General features: G+C 38.4%; 2 protein-coding genes and 1 long non-coding RNA gene across 3 annotated transcripts; 2 read left to right on the top strand and 1 right to left on the bottom strand.

Moving 5' to 3' along the window:
- The first annotated feature begins 866 nt into the window (after positions 1-866).
- On the top strand, positions 867-6,616 carry rraga (Ras-related GTP binding A). Its single transcript, XM_042499835.2, has 10 exons — positions 867-1,025; positions 1,360-1,490; positions 2,457-2,556; positions 2,663-2,729; positions 2,833-3,055; positions 4,562-4,657; positions 4,741-4,863; positions 4,964-5,055; positions 5,836-5,951; positions 6,045-6,616. The coding sequence occupies exons 2-10, from the start codon at positions 1,464-1,466 to the stop codon at positions 6,146-6,148; spliced, it is 948 nt and encodes a 315-aa protein (XP_042355769.1). The 5' UTR covers positions 867-1,025; positions 1,360-1,463; the 3' UTR covers positions 6,149-6,616.
- Positions 6,617-7,668: 1,052 nt separating this feature from the next.
- Positions 7,669-16,121, bottom strand: cnga2b (cyclic nucleotide gated channel subunit alpha 2b). Its single transcript, XM_042499834.2, has 6 exons — positions 15,963-16,121; positions 15,747-15,857; positions 13,942-14,118; positions 12,422-12,529; positions 12,203-12,309; positions 7,669-10,822 (listed from the first exon to the last, which is right to left on the bottom strand). The coding sequence occupies exons 1-6, from the start codon at positions 16,061-16,063 to the stop codon at positions 9,333-9,335; spliced, it is 2,094 nt and encodes a 697-aa protein (XP_042355768.1). The 5' UTR covers positions 16,064-16,121; the 3' UTR covers positions 7,669-9,332.
- LOC148187339 (uncharacterized) lies at positions 11,036-18,328 on the top strand. The gene is made up of 3 exons (XR_015778936.1): positions 11,036-11,423; positions 12,842-12,959; positions 17,624-18,328. It is a non-coding gene; the product is annotated as an uncharacterized LOC148187339 (long non-coding RNA).
- The last annotated feature ends 2,158 nt before the right edge of the window (positions 18,329-20,486 follow it).

Below are 20,486 nucleotides of genomic sequence, written 5' to 3'. Positions count from 1 at the left end.
TTAGGATTTTAATTAAACTTCACATTTTAAACTTTGTCAGAGACCCAAGTTGAAAAACATGTTGACGTTAAGTACTTATATTGATTATTGTGTACTTGTTAATGAGTTATTCAACATAAAGTTGTCCTGAATTATCCCGCCACCAACTAAATTAAACAATATAGGAACAGTATACATTCAACTTCATTTTGAGTCACAGGATAATTTTTTTCTTTTTATTTTCAAAAACAATCTGCTTTTGAGTGAAAAAAAAAATGATGCGATTCAAGCAAGTGAATATCATATTCTTGAATTAAATAAAATGAGTTTGTCTATTTTATTGTCATTTTTTGTTTTCCTTTTTTTGATTAACAACAAATTGTTTTCAATGGCTTAAACAGAAGGATTATATGTTTAAGAGGTGAGATTTACTTGCTTGAAGTAAAGAAAATGGAACTGTACAAAATAAATAAAATAAGAAAAAAAATACATTTACAAAGATTTAGAATTCATACTGTTTAAATGCCATCAGTAGTCTCTTTTAAATAGATGTCCTGCTGTTGTTAGTAGCAAACGCTGTATACTTGCCGTTTTTAATGTTGGCCTTTTGAAATTTTACTGTTATCTTTATTTTTCATATTACTATGAAAAAAAAAGTATGGAGGAAACTTTGTTTTTCTTTTAGCTTTTTCAAAAACACTCTAACCCTATCTTCTGTCCAAAGCTTAAACTTGAAATATTTGCAGCCCTAAACTAAACGTACATTTGTAATCTGAGGTCGTTTCCTGAGCATAGGTCCTGGGTGTAGGCAGAGAGCCTTTGTGGTTAATGCATCGATGTATCGTTAATGCCACCTGCCTGTGAGACAAAACTCGGGGCATACAGCCATTTATGGCGTCATGTGACTTTGTCGTAAACAGGAAGCAGCTGATCTTGACTCACTGCCTGCTTTTATCAAGTAATGTACACAACTGTGCTCTTAAAAAAACAAATAACAACTATAGTCTAAAATTGCCTCGGTTTAGTAACCGTTCGACCCTGACGGGGTAAGTAGACGATACATTACTGAATTATAACTTAGCTAGCTAGCCGTTTAGCTCGGCTAAGCTACCTGACATTTATCTGGACTGTTTGTCGTGTTAGCTAAGTTAGCATTAGCTTAGGTTTTTTTTTATCCGGAACTGAGAAAGGAGTTTTAATAAAGTTAATAAACTGTTTATATATTCTTCTGTGTATAATAAGTTAGTTACTGGTGACACATGTTTGACCCGTGTGCCTTTAAACCGTTTAAACGTGTCCTCGGTAGTTAAGTCTCGGATTTTGTGTTTCAGGAGAGCTAATGTTAACTGCTAGGTGGAAATACTTGTGTTTGTTGTGCAGCTGAAGGAGAGGAAGAGAGGAAGAGGAGAGCTGCTGCAGACACTGACAAAAGTCATCTGACTTGCAGCTCAGAGAAATACTCTGCATCGTGTCTGCTGAGGGGGATGTCAAGCACAGCAATGAAGAAAAAGGTGAAGCAGGGGATCGTCAGTCTTTGTAGCATCTCAAATATACTAAAGCCCAATACTGAGGCGGCACTAAACTTGAGTTCCTACATATTGTGTAGACCTTTGAAGTGACCTTTATCTGTTTTCTAAAGGTTCCTGTCAAATGTTGCATAAAAATGGAAATTTGGTATTTTACATTTGTCCTATAATAAAAAAAAATAATAATAAAATAAAAAAATCAAAAGCCAAAAGGATTGCTCAATCAAATTAGTTTTATTCTCGAATTGATTTGGCAATATAACAACCCAAGGAGGAATTTAGACCCTACAATCACAAACTTATTCTACACAGTAGGCTTTTTAAGGCTGATTCTAAAAAGTTTTAGTGTCAGTTTCTTCTTTAGCAAGTAAGATGAAATTCAGATAAATCAAGGAGTTTTAATATTTCTCTTTCAAATTTATATTTCTGGCAGTGTTTGTTCTTTGAAGTAGCATTTCAGAACATTGTCAGATACAATTTACAACTTATCAAGAAAAATCATTAAAAAAATAAATAAATGTCATTTTGTGATTTCATGTCCAAATATATTATCAGTTAACAGAGCGTTATTAAAGATTGCAGAACCAAACAGTGTATTAAACATGTAAAATAATCTCTCTCCATTAGCTATAACATTGAAATGTGCTTACATGTTAACGCACATTTAATCACATAATATAAAACCTGAGGGGCACTCTGTTGAATTCTCAACAAAAGTTAGAAAATATTTAGTGTTTCCAACCCACATAGTGAGTACGCTGGCTTTGTCACTTGAGGCACATGACGTTACTTAATATTTACTTACTATAACAAAAGTAGAAGTATAAATTGAGGACTTCTTCTAATGAAGTGTTTGTAATATTGTTTCTTAGGAGTCTCAATATTATGAGTAGAGGGGAGATGAGATTTTTCCATCAGTGATGAGTGAATCTGTTGCCTTTGTGCTTTCAGGTGTTACTGATGGGAAAAAGTGGGTCTGGAAAGACCAGTATGAGATCAATCATCTTTGCCAATTACATAGCTCGAGACACACGCCGCCTTGGAGCTACAAGTAAGAGTTCTTTTCAGAAAGGTGCTATGCGAGGACACATTTTTGTTGCTGAGTGTTTCTTTAATTTCACCTAAAAAAACAATTTTTCATCCTTTGTTAAATGTAGTTGATGTGGAGCACTCCCATGTGCGGTTTCTTGGCAATCTGGTTCTAAACCTGTGGGACTGTGGAGGGTAAAGAACATTTGTTCATTATTTACAATCTTTGGAGCAACTTCCACAGTTCAGAGTCTTACTAATCTGAAACCCTCTGTGAAACACTTCCTTCACCCTTCAGACAGGACACGTTCATGGAGAACTACTTCACCAGCCAGAGGGACAACATTTTCAGAAATGTAGAGGTGCTTATTTATGTATTCGATGTTGAGAGCCGCGAGCTGGAGAAAGACATGCACTACTACCAGTCCTGTCTGGAGGCCATCCTGCAGAACTCCCCCGACGCCAAAGTGTTCTGCCTCGTCCACAAAATGGATCTGGTGCAGGAAGACCAGAGAGATTTGGTAAGCAGAACATTTTTTTTTCCTGTTATTTGTAGTAGCCTTCCTCTCTCACGCGCACATTTTTGCTGTCTCACACAGCAGCACATAAACACACAGACATTTTGACAGCCATGTTCACAGTGTCACCAGAATCACTGCAGCTGTCTTTCTTTGGCACATTTGGTGCTATTTTTGGTAGAACTTTGTTGTCATTTTACCTGAAACTAACACTCTTAATATAGATTCATTACTAGCATGAGAATGAAGTGACCTTGAGCAATTTTATTTAAGACATTATATAAGGGATCTACCCCAAACAAAAAAGTGTACATATATTATGGACTTTCAAAATATCAACTTCTACACATATTACCAATGCTCACATTTGTACATCTGCATAAGATGATGATGATGATGATGATGGTGATGATGATTTACATATGCAAAACTATTTAAGCTGTAACAATAGCTGCCACAACCTTTCACCTCGGCAAAGATTTCACCAAATAAGCGGACATGTGTGCACTTTGGTCATCTCGTGATCCCTTACGTCAGCAACATGCACAGTGCATTCCCTTTTAGGAAAAATATATTTGACTTGTTTTTCTGAATTGACAAGAGAATTATATCAGAATTCTGAGAAAAGTTTCCACGGAAAAAAAGTCTGTTCTTGTTATTCTGAATTAACAAGTAAATAATACTGATGGGTGGATAAATGAACAATTTGAATTCTATTGGATTTCCGGATGAGCTTTAAAATTATAGTCTCGAAGATTTTCATTGAATGACGGTAAAGTCACTATTTATCAGCCAATTATTCACACACACACACACACACACACACACACACACACACACACACACACCCCATCTGTGTGTGGTAAGCCTATCAGGTGCAGGGCTAATAAAACCATCTGATATAAATAAATTTACCAGCCTGCTTTCATCAGCCAACAAACACACTGCAATTACTGCTTGTCACCTTTGGTGCCACCAAAGAGACTAAAACAGAGATCTGATCTGTTCTGATCAACATTGCAAAATTGTGACATCTAGTTGAAATGACAGATGAAAGTTACACTTTTCGGCTAATTTTTAATCTTTTATTCTTTTTTTTATATTATATATTATATTATTATTTATAAGCATGTTCAGTTAGTCCAGTGGTTCTCGACCTTCTTTAGTGTCAAAGATCCCTCAGTTGTGACAGATTAGGCCACAGATCCCATCTGAAAAGATTGTGGTTGTTGAATGAATAAGATCATAATTCTATAGTTGTGAATTATATTTGAGGAGATAACCGTGGAGGAAGTGAAACCTGAGATCAAAATAGTCAATCTCATGACTCTCACTCACATTGGGCTCACTTCTGTAGTGACTTCAATAATGAAAATAAACTATTTGCCATTTTTTTGTGGGGTCCACTGAATAAGAATACCAATTGAAAATAATGACTTTTGTAAATGTATTAAAAATCCAGTTGCTGAATGGTGTCCATGTGACTGACTATACTCACTGTTTTCACAGATCTTTAAGGAGCGTGAAGAAGATCTTAAGAGACTGTCCAGACCTCTGGCTTGCACATGCTTCAGGACATCAATCTGGGACGAAACCCTGTATAAGGTTGGGAAATTTGACTGGTTGTATACTCGCGTATCAGGTAACAAAAACGACACTGGAAGAAACATTTTCAAATGTCTCTGCAGGCCTGGTCGAGCATAGTCTACCAGCTCATCCCAAATGTCCAGCAGCTGGAGACGAACCTGAGAAATTTTGCGCAGATCATAGAGGCAGATGAAGTTCTTCTGTTTGAGAGAGCCACCTTCCTGGTGAGAGCAGCTGCTTCCTCTGACACGACAGTGTCTCAAAATCTGGATCTAGAAATCAAAGTCTTTTTTTAATGGTGGTTTTTGTTTTTAATAAAAACAGGTGATCTCACACTATCAGTGCAAAGAGCAGCGCGATGCTCACCGGTTTGAGAAGATCAGTAACATTATCAAACAGTTCAAACTCAGCTGTAGGTGAGTTCACTCTGCAGAAACCTCACCGTCACTCCACACATCTCCTGCCGACTGTTTTTGGTTTTTACTGTGGTGGGAGCTGAAACCATCTGTACATTCTGTTCTCGTAAACGGGACATCTCAAGAACGCCTTGAGGGAATTCCCTCAATTTGACACAAATGTCCACTTGGACTCAACGATTAACTGATTAGATTTCCGTGGTCAAAGGTCAAGGACACTGTGACCTTGTCTGTCTCATTCTTTTGAACACAATATGTCAAGAACACATTGAGGAAATTTCTTAAAATTTGGCACAAATGTCCACTTGGCCTCAACAATGACCTGATTTCAGTTCGGTGGTCAAAGGTCAAGGTCACTGTGACATCACTGAACATGTTTTTGGCCATCTCAATAATTCATATGCTAATAATGACAGAATTTCATACAAACATCTAATAGGGTAAAATGATGAAGTGGTGACATTATATATCCAAAAGGTCAGGGGTCAGCTTCACTGTGACATCATAATGTTTAGTAAAAACTCTTTTTTGGCCATTTCACATTGTCATATCTCAGAAACAGAAGGGGAGATATTTGGTCAGATACAGAACTGGTGACTAATCTTGGGTGTCCATCGTGAAAGTGTGCTGACTGTATAAATCTTCTGTTCAGCCGATGAGAAGACGTGCATGAAACGTCCATGTTTTCACAGACATGGATGTAAACTGTAACTGCAACCTGATTGATGTGCAGAGGCATACACCCGCAAGGCTGTAATTCAAGTTTATTTTTTATTCCAGTAAACTTGCAGCCTCCTTCCAAAGCATGGAAGTGAGGAACTCCAACTTTGCGGCCTTCATTGACGTCTTCACCTCCAACACATATGTCATGGTCATCATGTCGGACCCCTCCATTCGTAAGTAGCGACAATGAACATTTCTCTACAGAGAATGTGCAGTTATGATACCAGAGCAATACAATAAGGATCCATATCTGCATTTTTTTTCAGCATCTGCAGCCACTCTCATCAATATCCGTAATGCTAGGAAACACTTTGAGAAGTTGGAGCGGGTGGATGGACCCAAGCACAGCCTGCACATGCGAATGCGCTAGCCGGTGCATTTGTCCCAGTGGACACTCTCAGCCAATCAGTCCACAGACTGCAGACGTCGTGTTGCGGTCTTTCAGCTCCGATACATACGAGCAGCCCTGCACTGTTTCCTCTATATCTTCACATTCAATCACAGTTATTACTGGAGAAATCATATTTTCTTTTGGTCTAATTTCTACAGTGATCGTAAGTATCTTGAACAGCGATACATTGTGTTGGAATATTTGCCCTAACTCGACACATTGAAGTAAAATGAAAAGTTGTGTTTACTATGAAGGGGGGGGGGGGGCTACCTTTGCTGTCACACTTTGTCTTACACATTAGACTCATTCACTCCATGCAGTGAATCCCAGTGATCGGGGGATGTTATCTCCAAGTGATTAGCAGCAGATTCTGTTTGATTTTCAAATGCAGTTTGTAAGCTGTTACACTTTGAAAGTACGAACAATATAGTTATATTCAGAAAAATATCATATGTCGTGTTTTTTTCTTCTCTGTGTTATGTTTTAACAGTGCCCCTCACTTGATTCCTGTTATTCACTGCAGTGTCTGTGACCATGAGGCCTTTTGACACGCTGCACCAGTTGTCCTTTGCAGATGACATACCGGTGGCAAAAGTTTGATGTGGGGTGGGTGAAGGGGGTACGCAACAGTTCAGTGCACCTGTTGGTGAGTTTAGTGGAGTTGACAGCAGTGTATGTGCAGATGGAGCAGCATGCACAACACAATCAGTTCATTTCAGAGAACTTAACATGCTAAACAGCTGAGTTTACGGATCTTTTGAAGTCGGGTTGTATGAGGTTCTTATCCATAGTCAGTGTATTACACACAGTAGATGTAAGGGGTCAGCAACAAAACATATTTAAGTCACCTAAAAAAGTCCCACCCCCCAAAAAAATCAATACCAGTTCAAGTGTACACTATATATTTAAAATACTTTTTTCTTGCTTTACTTCCATATCAGTCAGTAATTTCCTGATGAGGAACTGAATCTGTTACATTGCTCTCTTCAAAGCCAGATCCTATTAAGAAAAAATATTTAAAGCAACAAGAGGAGCACAGAGCAATAGCAAAATAGCAATATTTAAGGGAAAAAACAGTTCTATCCGTTTTTTGAAAATTGTGTGTTAACTATTACTCATCCATTACTTACAGAAAGAAGCTAATTGAGAAAATACATTTTCAAGGCCTTTAAGTTGAGAGTAATAGTCGTAGTTTAATTAAAAGCAAAACTTGCACCACATTTAAAATGAGAAAAGACTGAGCCACCATAATGAAAAAGCCCTTGTCTCTTTAAACTGACTGCTAACACTAACCATTTCTGCTGATGAAGACTTTGCGATTTGGTTGAAAACAGTTTACAAAAGCTAGTTACTGGACTTTGAGTTGTGTTTTGTCAATACAACTTATCTTTAATGGTAATGCTGGCAGAAAAAAATGTGTTCAGCACAGCTTATCAAATCCCACTGAACTGATGGGACAGACCGCTGTCAAACACTTTGTCTAAAACATAAAACATCTGGCTTCCACATTATACAAATTCTTTTTGAATCCAATGTTTAAAATTCTGATAATATGTATCACTGGATTACTCATGAAATACTCAGCCCACTGCTATGCTCTTATTTGAATCATAAAGGACTGGATTTCCTCAGACAGTTGCACATGCACAGCTGAAAATGGTGGAAAGTATTTAGTTTTTTAGTTGAATTTGATGTAGATTGATATCAATAAATACATTTTTTATACATTTTATTTATATTAAAGCATTAATTGAGACTAAATTTTGATGCAAACCAATCCACAAAGCATATGCTGCTGAGAATAATTATGGTGATTTGCTGGTCAAAAGACATCTATATATCTTTATTTAAAATGGGGCAAATTTGGTTTAAAGTGGAGGATTTTTACAAAAATAAACATTGCTTCAAACATATTTCACTAATACATATCAGTCGAGTTATTCTTGACACTCGTTATAATTAAAAACTTTCAATCAAATTTATCTCATGTAAAAATGTTTTTTTGATTTGCAAGTCGCTCATGTTTACTTAGAAATTCATATCTCATCTTAATCTCATATTAAGGTTATATTTAGGTCAAGACTGAGATCTTCATGTACTGCTCGCAACAGAGGTTTCATATTTGAGCCTATCAAGAGCTAGATCTGTCATTTCTTTCTAATGTGATACAACAGAGAGCCTTCTGAATGTTGTTTGACCGGCCTACAGTAGGTAATTGGAGATTTGTCCCCGGTACTTGATCACACCCACTCCTTCAGGGGCTGCAGGGTACGTGCACTCATTACCTCCTGCCCCTTTATCACAGCCAGCTCTGCTGCAGCATTGTTCCAGCTGCGCTTATCGACATCGCTCATGTGGTTGAATTGTATCCTGGAATGCAGATGGCTGAATAACTGGAAAATCCCCAGTCCCTCTCTGCAGAGAGTGAGTGTGCATGACAAAAATGGGAGTAACTACATGCAAACATACAAAGTGGCTTACTCATTTTGTTTTTATATTACACTTTTGTAGCAAATAAAAATGTGCGTGAGTCAGTTCATCAGAGCCAAAATCACTGTCAGTGCAAGAACTCCTCTTACATGTCCCACAACTACCAAAGTAAGGAAGATATTGTCAGAAGGTTATTATAGTATGCCTGATTCAGATCTAAGGACACTGGAAAATAATTGTTTGTGTATGTGAACTCAGCAAATCACCTCCTACCGTCTCTCCTTGGACTTTTTCCCCAGGAGGAGAGACGAGGTGTGCAGGGCCAGAGCATAATATACAACATGTCGGGAGAACTGAATCCCTCTGCTGATGCAACCGAACACAAGATGTTTACAAGTGACCCAAACACCACAACAAACAGTCATTTCTAGTGCTTTTCATCCTGAATTCTAAAGTGATGTTTAAGCTCCATTAATTTTTACTGTGTTCTTACTCGTAATGTGTTCTCTATTTCATGAATTAGTACCTGGAAGTAACTTTAAAACCACCATTCAAACATACATTCAACTCATTGGATTTGGCAAACACAAGAACTCAAAGACTGCATGGGTGTAACAGTGTTATCCACTTTCTCCTTTTTGTTTATTGACATGCACATTTCTTTACACTCAACTAAACTCATAAAATATTCTCATAATGGATGTAAAAATCTAAAATGTCCTTAGTGTGACAGTTAGTGTTTTGTTGGGCTCCTTTTGTCCTCCACTTGCACATTACTCCGATGCGGAGACTCATCTGTATGGGCAACAGGCCCGAGGTCTGCCTCATTGACCGCGTCCGCATCTGCACCCATGTCATCGCTTGCATCTGCGCCGCAGTCCGTTTGATTCAGCTGCCGCTCCAGCAGAGTGATGCGCTGCTTCAGCCGCAGCTGAGTGTGTTTGTATTCGTTGAGCAGGCGGGCAAAGCGAGTCTGAAGGGTGTCCAGAGAGGACTCCAGCCTCTCCACCTTCTCCTCTGTGTCCTCTTTCTGCAGCCCGCCGCTCTCTGCGTTCTCATCCAGCAGACCCTCCTTCAACAGGATCTCCCGGCCCCTCTCCTCGAGCACAGTCTTAGCATCAGGATACTCTGTCACTGCCTCCATTAGATCGTCCTTTGAGAGGCAGAAGAGATCGGAGTATCCCAAGCTGCGAATGTTGGCTGTCCGCCGATTTCCCATTTTACTACCTTTAATGTTGAGGATGCTGATTTCCCCAAAGCAGCTGCCAGCAGTGAGGAGAGCGTACTGTGTGATCCCGTCATCAGCCACTACAGCCAGCTTCCCCTCTTTAATTATATACATCTCCTTCCCGATGTCCCCTTTCCTGCAGATGTAGTCCCCTGGACTGAAGACCTGTGGGCGTAGTTTGAGCACGAGCTCTACCAGCAGGCCTGCCTCACAGTCTTGAAAAATGCGTACCTTCTTCAGGGTCTCTAGGTGTACATTGATAGCAATCTCAGCTCGCAGTTTGTTTGGCAAATTCTTTAGCACCTCCTTCTCATCTACTGCTTTCTTGTTGGTCCAGAGGTAGTCGAACCATTTAATGACACGTGTCTCCAGTTCTTTGCTGACTTTTCGGAAGTGCATGTAGTGTTTGATGGCGTCGATCCGGGCTTGGAACTCGGCACGGGTTGCATTCATGTTTGCGATCATGGAGCCAACATTTCCCACAATTGTGGCAAAGATCAGCACCCCAACAAGGAAGTCAAAGACCACAAACAGGTACTCCTCATCTCGCACAGGTGCAGGCATCTCTCCAATAGTGGTGAGAGTAAGTGTCGACCAGTACAGACAGTAAACGTAACTCCGAGTCAGCGAGGAATACTCGGGTTTGGAGATATTTGGGAACACCCAAGTGTCCGAACCAAATCCCAAAGAATTTGATATAGCATAGTAGATGCAGGCATTCCAGTGAATGATGACCAGGATGTAGAGCACCAAGTTGCCGATACGAAAGATGTTGGGGTAGTTGGTGCGTGTCTCAGTGCGGTCAAAAAATTCAAACATGCGCGGGAAGCGAAGCAGACGGTTAAACCTGAGCTGTGGCGTGTGGATGCCAGTGGAGATATACGCCAGGTCAGTGGGCAAGATGGATACCACATCCAGCTTGAACTGCAATGTTCGTACATAGCTGTCTCTGAGCTTGGCATGGTCCTTTACCAGCAAACCTTGTTCCAGGAACCCTGAGATAAGAAGAATAGAGCACACATTCAGATGAGCAGTAGAGCTAAAATGATCCATTGATGTGGACTGATATGTCAGTTCAGTTATCAACAATGATATTTGATCCTTTTCTGACATGTCTGTATGTTTGTATATGTTCACATTATCATTCTCTCCTTTCTTTTTTTTACATGATCAAAATAAATTTCAATTTAATCTATGCTAAGTAAAATCATCAATCCATATTATCATTTTTAGAATGCCACATTTTTAAAAAAAAAATTATTTTATTTTTTTTTAATTGTTTGTTAACATCAAACAGGCAGAAAATGTCAACCAGCCAAGAGAAAGAATATGATGAGGATAATGTCATTTACTCAGCAGGGTGGAAATATTTTGGAAAGTTAGGGTCAATATACAGGGCGCATCTCGTACGTAAACAATGACGTCATGGGATTAACGACGACGTACCTGCCTGGACAGCAATTTACTAAACTAACCTCTGTTAGCAACACGGAAACACGAGCTGCTCTATTTCAGTAATGTCAGACTGAAAAAACGTGCACACAGTCTGAAGTTTTGTTGCTGTCCTGTCGGGAGATGCAGTGACTTAAACTAGCGGTGAGTACGACAAAATATAAGTAATACGTGTCAGTTGTAAAGCTAAACTCTGCTATCCGCTAGGCTAATTCACACAGTGTTAATGTGCTTAAGCTAGTGCTATTAATTAGCCATCAGCTGTTTTGTATGTGCACCTTTGCAGTCATTATTGAGCCGAAGTTTGTACTTCTTTTACATGGTGTTGTTGTTTATTCATGTTTTATAAGGGTTTGGAGAAGTTTGCCTTGAGAGCTTTTAGCCAGTTTCCCATGAAGTGACATAAACAATGCCAGTTTCCACAAAGACTGTCATATTTTTTCCACAAACAAAAATGATAGACTTTGAAAGATCCAGTGGCAGAGAAAATACTTTACCTAAATAAAAGTACTAATACCACTCTGCATACTCATAACTCATACTGCATAATTTAAAGTGTTACTTTAATGAAAGTAATTAAGTATGGAGCATGGACTTGAAGTAATAAAAGTAAGTTTTAAATGCAAAAACCTTTATTTATTAAGTAACTGGTAACTCAAGCTTTCAGATAAATGTAGTAAAGTAAAAAGTACAATATTTCCCTATGAGATGTAGTGGAGTGGAAGTATAAAGTTTCATTAAAAGAAACGTACCTCAAAACCTTACTTAAGTACACAACCTGAGTAAATGTACTTAGTTACATTCCACCACTGGAAAGATCACATTAAAAAATATACACATGGGGCATTTAAAGTGTAGCCTTCTGGTTTTAATGTACTTAGAATATGTTTTGATGCCAGTAGTTGCATTTTGAAATATGTTACCTGTGCGAAGTCGGACACAAGTATCCATTATGTACACAACGTCAGAGAGGTAGTCCAACACCAGCCAGCAGATGTAATTGCCCACCTGTAACTTTTCAAAGCATGCCCTGTGAATACAACAACAAAAATTAGTTATCACTCCGGTCTAAGTAGTGGACAGCACACCTATTTTCCTATTTCTGGAGGTCGCAGAACAGATAACCACTGTGGTGGTATTACCTTGCTACAACAAGGAACCAGTTGTAGAGCACCGCTGTGGCGATAACAAATAACCAGCGGTAGTAGGCATTATCGGATGGGGACACCACAAACAAATCCCACTTTTTCCTAAAAGCATTGAGAGATTGCAAATAATCAGTTAGACACAACTGTTGCTTATATTTCTGAAGAGTTGTGAGTGCATACAGTAGTGCTGCAAAGATATATAGAAAAACAGAAGAAGCAAGAAAGATAAAAAGCAACGCAGTACAAAAGCTCTGCAATAAATGCTATTATTAACAACTGACTATTAAGGCAAAACATTTGGAAACAACTGACAGTATATTGCAATCATGTAAAATTCAACTACAACCTTAAAACCCTCACAAAGTTGAATCATGACGTCTGAGTGCTGATCTTCTTAAGCCTTTATTTTAACAGGACATGTCTGTGACCTAATGGACACTTTGAGGCTTAATCAACCCTCCCAAACCAGAGTTCACCAAACCAGAGTCGGGGATTCTTGGAAAGATGAAGAGACGAACCAACATGACTTTTTGTGAGTATAATTTTTCTTCAGTTGACTTTAAATGAAGTGTGTTTTACGATGATAAAATTACTGTTTTGTTTTTGTAATGGGTACTGGTGGGTTTGCCAATTGTGATTTCTGGGATGTTTCTGGTTAAACAAACCAAAAAAGGGTGTTCTCTGTAGGATTCCTTTCTATACTATTGTCAGGCATCTAGAATAACAATCTGAGCCTGTCAGTGGCTAAAACGATCACTTTGAGGGGACGTAAATCAACAATGTATAATGGTGGTTACATGGCAGCCTGTTGTGCAGCTGCTGGCAACAGTGCTTTTTCTCAGCACTTTTTTTTGTCACTTAGGCAAAAGAAAAAGTTCCTGCAAAACCTTAAAAAGTCTTAAAAGGCATTGACTCTATTGATCTAAAAACAAGGTCTTTATCTGCAAATGTCGTAAATCAGGCTTTCAAAAGTCTTAAAAATGCTTAGACATTGGAGATGGGATTTTTCTGGATTTTCTTTCTGACATTGTTTTCAAAAAGCTCAAAATAATGGGCAAATTCAAAATAATAATAATTTAACATCATCATTAACATTACTGAACAGTCATGATTTATGTATAGATATTTGAAAAATAAAATACATTTCCCCCTAACCATAACTTATTAATATCAGTAGTTTTTTTTTTTTTTTTTTACTTCAATATTGACTTCTGTCAAACTGGTCTTAAATTTAATTCCAAGTGGCATTAAAAAAGTCTTAAAAAGTCTTAAATCACACACACTTGCCTCAATCTGTAGAAACCCTTTTAAAGTTACCCTTTAACAGAAGAGGTAGTCCTTGTAAAGTCTGGACGAAAACGATGTTTTCCAAAGGCAGCATGGTGACCAAACTTTTGTACTGGATTGAGTTAGGATTTGGTGTTTTGGTGTTTCTGTTCTTCTGGTCACTCAGTGCATGTAATGTATATGAACATGCATAGTAATGGTTTAGGGTGACCGGCAGGCAAGCATACCTAAAGGTCCCTTTGGCATTGTTGCCATTGGCATCTGGTTGCGTGTTGCTGATGCGGCTGGGGGCCGTTCTCAGCTCAGGGCCACGAAAGCGCTCCAGGAAGGAGTCTGGCCGCTCCTCCTCCTCCAACAGGCTTCTGTGTGCCCATTCCCTCAGTCTCACCACCAGGCTCACCAATCTGACACACACACAGAAGAAACATTCACGATATTTTAAGATTTTGAATAACTTCATCAGCATATATAAAAATAATTCCATGATAGTGACACAACATATACACATCACCAAGGAGTTGCCTAACAACTGAAAACATATTTATGTTGTTAGAATCCATGAAATTACATCTCACAAGTAAGATTAAAACAAATTAAATTGTCGTGAAAAAAACCCCATAAATCCTCAAAGAATAGAGCTTATATCCAGGATATGTTTTTGGTTACAGTTACTGCCTTTACTGTAAAATATTTCCAGCTGATGCCTCCATGCCAGCTATAGTTGTGGCCAGAGGCATTATTTTTTTTTGGGGTTTTCTGTCAGTCTCTTTCTTTTTTTAAAATGATATCTCAAGAACACCTTGAGGGATTTTATTCAAATTTGAAATGAATGTCTGCTTGGCTTCAAAGATGAGCTGATTACATTTTGGTGGCCCTAGGTCAAAGGTCAAAATCACTGTGACCTCATCTGTCTCATTCTTGTGAACTCAATCTCTCAACACCTTGAAGAATTTTTTATTTAAATTTGGCACAAATGTCCACTTGTATTCAATGATGAACTGATCAGATTTGGTGGTCAGAGGTCACTGTGACCTTGCGTCTGTTCCATTCTCATGAACATAATATCTCAGGGACACTTTGAAGGAATTTCTTCAAATTTGGCACAAATATCCTCTTGGGCTCAAAAATGAACTGATCACTGGTCACTGTGACCTCACAAACCGTGTTTTTGGCCATAACTCAAGAATTCATACACTAGTTATTACAACATTTTGCACAAATATCTAATATGATAAAATGAGGAAGTGATGACATTTTATATCCAAAAGGTCAAAGGTCAACTTCACTGAGACATCATAATGTTCTGCAAAAACACTGTTCTTTCCTTTATTCAGCGTCATATCTCAGAAACAGAAGGGAGGCATTTGCTCAGATACTGAATTGGTGACACTAATCTTGGGTGTTCACTGTGAAGCTGTGCTCTTTGTTTAGGTTGTTTGTGCTGCCGAGGGGGAGGGGGATGTACATGAAGCCCCCATTTTTTCACAGACTTGGATGTAAACTGTAATTGTGTTGAGTTGACTGGTGCGTGAAGGCATACAACCGCGATGTGATAAATACAGTTACAGATTGTTTAATCCACAAATTAGTCTTAAAATTTCTAGAATTCTATTTAATTGCTAATTATTACTTCTCTTTCTTTTCTTTTCTAATTTTCTTTTTATTCGTGACTTTTACAACTACAGCTTCACAAAAACAGAATCTTTTCCAACACTTACAGTCACAACAATGCAGAGCTACTTTCATTTCTTTTTTCCTCGTTTTCATAAAATATATATATATATATATATATATATATACATACTGTATATAATACTTCTTTATCCATCATGTGCTCTTTTACTCAGCGTGTGACCTTAGAGAGACTTCCTGTAAACTTTGCCTGAGTCATGGGTTGCTTTTAAAAAGCCACAGAATCATTGCTGAAAAAAATATGATAAAACAGCTGCAGAATAATGTTTCACCTTCTCTCATCAGTCACTTTTCTAAAAGCTTATTGAGGGAGGCTGACGTGTAACAGCTGGGTTGTTACCTTGAGATGGCTCCGTTCCTTTGAAAAGAATTTCTGGAACTACGTCCTTGAGGGTCGAGAGCAGCGACTCTTTGTAGCTCTGAGGATGTGTCATCACACACAGATGGCACCCTGAAAACACACACGTGGACTTTCACTTTTTTGCATGTTTTGCTTCTCGAAAACAAACCTCTGAGACAAATGCATTGTAACGCATGATCTAATAGTTGCCCTCACCTGCTGAGAATACTCTCGGCTCTCTCAATCTCCTCCTCCAAGGTGGTTTTCACTGACAGATTGTGTGGCGACCGATCTCTCTCGGCCACCTGTCCCGTCATCTTCAGACCTGTTGTCAAATGCTCATGTTACAGCCTCTTCTGTGAGTGGCGGTGTTGTGCATGTGTCCTGCAGTGTGGCAGCAGAAGACAGTTTTCATGGTTTGCAGGGAGTCTGTGGGAGTCTGTTTATGGTGCGTATGACAGATTATAGTCAGGGGACGGGGGGACGACTGGGACTGTCTGCTGCACTCCCTCACCTGGCCCGTCACACAGCAGCCGGTTGCTGTGGTTACTAAAGCCGCTACAAGAGAAACTGCAGAATTCTGTTTCTGCGTTGCTTAGAGTTCAGTTTAAATGTGGTGGTTTACCTAAAACTCACCCCCAACCACAAACCAGCATCCTCGCTCCCAAAAAATGTGAGGGCAGTGACAGCTTTTGCCGCGTGTAGCGTAGACACGAGGAGGTGATTAGGTGACTGTTACCATTATGTGACTAATTGGTGGATCATTAACGAAAACACACACACAGTCGGCCTTAAGCTCTGAGGCTGCACAAGCCAATCAGCCGTTCTCCCTCAGGAGCAGCATCACTTAGGAAACCAGGGTGCTGAGTGAAAGTAAAGTGTCATGTATGTGTCATACCTGCGGGGGGCTGATGGGTTCACTAATAGGGCTGTAAAAGTGGTCAATTAACTGCAAACAGACAAACCACGTTTTACTCCTTTTTTTTTTGGTAATGCTTTATTTTATGTGTCCGAATATTTAACAGAAAGTTTCTTAGAAAACCATTGTCATCTGGTACCATCTATAGGATTAATTCCAACCAATTGCTAATGCCACAAGTAGCACACAATTTAACATATAGAGAGAATACACTTCACTTTAATAAATCAAAAATGAATAAAGACTTATTTGGGTTTAAATTGAGCTATTCTTTCAGGGAATTTCCTATTTTCTTTATAATTTGAGCCAAATTACACTGTTATTTTTAGGAAATTATTAGTAATTCAATATATATTGCATAGAAACACATTTTTTAAAACTACTAGATTATGAGACATGTCAAAAAGAGCTTTGCCTTGTTTTTATTTATTTTCTTTTTCTTTTCCATTTCCATTTTTTAATATTTTAACTTAATACACTGACACCACATTTCCTACCAATGCATATAAAGAAGAATACATAAAAAAAATTAAAAAATAAAATATATATATACATATATATATTAGCTGCTTGTTTTACTGGTAACACAGTGCAACGTAGTTGTTTTTTTTTTACTCAAACAATATTAAGTTAACATCATTGCTCAACAAAAAAGTTATTGTTTTCTTAAAACAATACAAGATTCAAGATTCAAAGTGTTTATTGTCATATGCACAGTATGGAAACATGTTTCCCTGTACAATGAAATTCTTACTTTGCTGTCCACAGAATGCCTAACGTTTAGCAAATGTGGATTGCTAGCAGTATAATAATTGTTTGCCAGTTTTTCAAAAAAAAAAAAAGAGGAAAAGAAAGTAAATCATAGGGGGGAAAAATCAGTTCAAACACACACATCTTTATCCTTACCTTATGTTTCCTTCAGTAATTCCAAAAAAGTCCTTATAATGACTTCATACAGACACACCCAGAGCAGCTGTCTCCAGGCCAGTCCATCCTCAGTGCCTACAGTGGACGTTATGTGGGGAAAAACCAAACAGCATCCAACGCTTCTTCAAAGACAATCACAAGTCCGTTCTTGCAACACTTTCTGCGAGCCTTCCTCTTGGAGTGTGTTTCCCCTCAGGAGCACGTGATCCCACCTGATCCTCAGATGGACCGAGCACATGCAGGAGAGCAGCAGGATGGGAGATCCAGGGCGGGGAAATCTTTGAATGGTTGAGAGCCCAGATGTCAGCTTTAGAGTGAGGAGTCTTTTGGGAAAAGCTCTTGGCAGTGCTTTTCCTCTGCATGTCTCTTACACTGGAGAATAATGAGAAACTGCACAGAGCAGGCAGATAATTCAGGGTAACAGGTTATCTCATTTTAGGGTTTGGTTTAATCTTTTCTGATAAAATGTCTTAACAGTTTATTTTACATTCTTCATTAATAGTACAGTGATGTACAATTTGGTATGGAGGTGCAATATATGTTTAATGTAAGACTGTTTACTTGAAATTAACTGAATACATTTACTCAAGTTTAGTCAATTTGAGGTACTTGTACTTCACCTGATTATTTCCAGTTCATGTTAATTTACTTTATTGTCTTGTATTATGACTCCAAACAAAGAACTAAGGGAAAAAATAGAAATGGGAATAAATAAAAATATAAATAACAATAAGTACAGAAAAATGCAAAAAAGTAAAATTATAAATAAAATCAAATAAATACAATAAAAAATTATGAAAGAAATGTTTGAAAATCTATTTTTGTCATTATAATGATCACGGGTGCTCTGTGATATGGCTCTTTCTATTTTTTATTTTTTATTTATTTTATTTTTTTTACATTTTTTAATAATAAATCCAAGCTCCCCTTGTAACACTAAGCAGACACACTCCCTGATGCAAATGGAGCGTGAAAATCCAGATGATGACGGCCTCAAGAGACAGCCTCCTCATCACCCAGCTCTCTGACAGACCCTGACAGTCTCTGCTTTAATCAGTTCCCAGAGACTTACTGAGGTGGCCATCAGGGAGCAGAACCCAGAGGACTTTACATTGGACTGAGATTCAGGCCAGTGAACAGTAAACTACAATCTGTCACCACTGTCCCCTGTTGCACTGCAAGATCGTTGATGGACTGTAAAGAAAAATCCTGCCTGTTGACAGGGGACAAGCGCTGACAGATAACAGATCAAATGTGTCAACAGAAATCTTTCATTATTATGCATTATTGTGTATTTCCTCCTGGGACTTCACAGTCATGCATCAAAAAACAGCAGGGAAAGGAAACCCAAACAATAAATGTTATATTTTTATGAGGTGCTATTTACAGCAGGTGCTGTATTTTACGATGAAAAGAGGGAAGAATATAAAAGCATGACGGCAGTAACAGACAGATATGATAAGAGAAAGGGGAAGCAGGCAGCAGTAAAAAGTAAATAAAGTAAATGCTTGAATGATAAGATGGTGTTAAAGAAGAAGTTAGGACATCTTCCATTCGGTCCACGAGTCTTAAATGTGGACACAGATCACAACCAGCAGCAGATGGAGCTTGCCCAATGGGAATATAGATTATATATTCTGTTCACTTAATTTTAATCTAAACATTTAGATTTACTTAAAGTTATACTTAGAAACTCAGAACAGTTAATGTGGATATCATGATGAGATTGTTTAGGATGTATACTATTTTTTTCAATCTCAAATTCACAGCGTCTTTTTTGATGAATCCTCATCAGAAAAGGCATATTAAATCTACTGCGATTCAATTTTGTAACAAACAAATAAACAAAAAACGTATGGTGTCTGGGTGGGGATGGGGGAATACTTTTTAAAGGCACTGTAAAAAGAAAAAATGAGAGAGAGTTACACTTCCAGTTTACATCCATATCTGTGGAAAACATGGATACTTCACACATATCTTTACTGTATCTATTATCAGCACAGCTTCAAGTTGGGCACCCAAGATTAGTATCAACAATTCTGTATCTGACCAAATGTCTTCTCTTCTGTTCCTGAGTTATGATGCTGACAAATGGCAAGAAAAGTGTTCTTGCAGTACATCATGATGTTTTAATGAAGTTGACCTTTGACCTTTTGGATATAAAAGGTTATCAGTTCATTTTATCCCATTTATGAAATGTTGTCATAATTAGCATATGAATTCTTAGTTCTTAGTTATAGCTAAAAGGGCCTTCTGAAGATATTGCTTTCATGAGAATGAGATGGATAAAAAGGTCACAGTGACCTTGACCTTTGATCAGTGACCAACAAAATGTAATCAGTTCATCACTGAGTCCAAGTGGTCATTTGGACTAAATTTGAATAAATTCCCTCTAGGCGTTCCTGAGATATAACTTTAATAATGTGAACTTATACATGACACATTGAAGGAGTGTCATGGAGAATCTGCAAGCCCCTAGGAAGTGCGCCAGGCTCTGATGCAAATTTTACTTAGTGGCCAAAAGTGGAATTACACCATCTTCATCCACTGCCCACTGAAAACAAATCTCACTGTCTAGATTGAAGCCATCCAGTTTGATAACATTTGGGAAGTCTAAAAGAGCCGCAAGATTAATTTTTTTAGACCACCATCCAAACTAGCAAGGCATTAAACCAAAAGTCAGTCGCTCCGCCGCTGTAAGTTACCTGCTTGGGCACACTCGGCCACACTCGGCTGCCCAAGTCTCTAGTGCGCATGCCTCATAGGCCAATAGAGCTGGGTATTTTACACAGATTCTACAACCAGAAAAAAGAGCTGTTTTTGCTTCAAGCGTCAATGAGCATCTGTTAGAATGAACGCGCCCCGCCTCCATGTCTGTATCCAGACTTCCTATA

This window comes from Plectropomus leopardus, chromosome 15, assembly GCF_026936395.1.
Source record: "Plectropomus leopardus strain MGB_pleo_1.0 chromosome 15, ASM2693639v1, whole genome shotgun sequence".
NCBI classification, from domain to species: domain Eukaryota; kingdom Metazoa; phylum Chordata; class Actinopteri; order Perciformes; family Serranidae; genus Plectropomus; species Plectropomus leopardus.
This window is presented reverse-complemented; position numbering and strand designations above follow the sequence as displayed.

Bases quoted from the DNA above. Each gene is read 5' to 3' on its own strand.
- rraga (XM_042499835.2), top strand. From the start codon at position 1,464: ATGTCAAGCACAGCAATGAAGAAAAAG. The intron at 2,557-2,662 runs GTAAGAGTTCTT...TGTTAAATGTAG, and splicing joins ACGCCGCCTTGGAGCTACAA to TTGATGTGGAGCACTCCCAT. The intron at 2,730-2,832 runs GTAAAGAACATT...TTCACCCTTCAG, and splicing joins AACCTGTGGGACTGTGGAGG to ACAGGACACGTTCATGGAGA.
- cnga2b (XM_042499834.2), bottom strand. From the start codon at position 16,063: ATGACGGGACAGGTGGCCGAGAGAGATCGGTCGCCACACAATCTGTCA. The intron at 12,530-13,941 runs GTATGCTTGCCT...CAATGCTTTTAG, and splicing joins AATGCCAAAGGGACCTTTAG to GAAAAAGTGGGATTTGTTTG. The intron at 10,823-12,202 runs GTAACATATTTC...TTCTTATCTCAG, and splicing joins TTGTGTCCGACTTCGCACAG to GGTTCCTGGAACAAGGTTTG.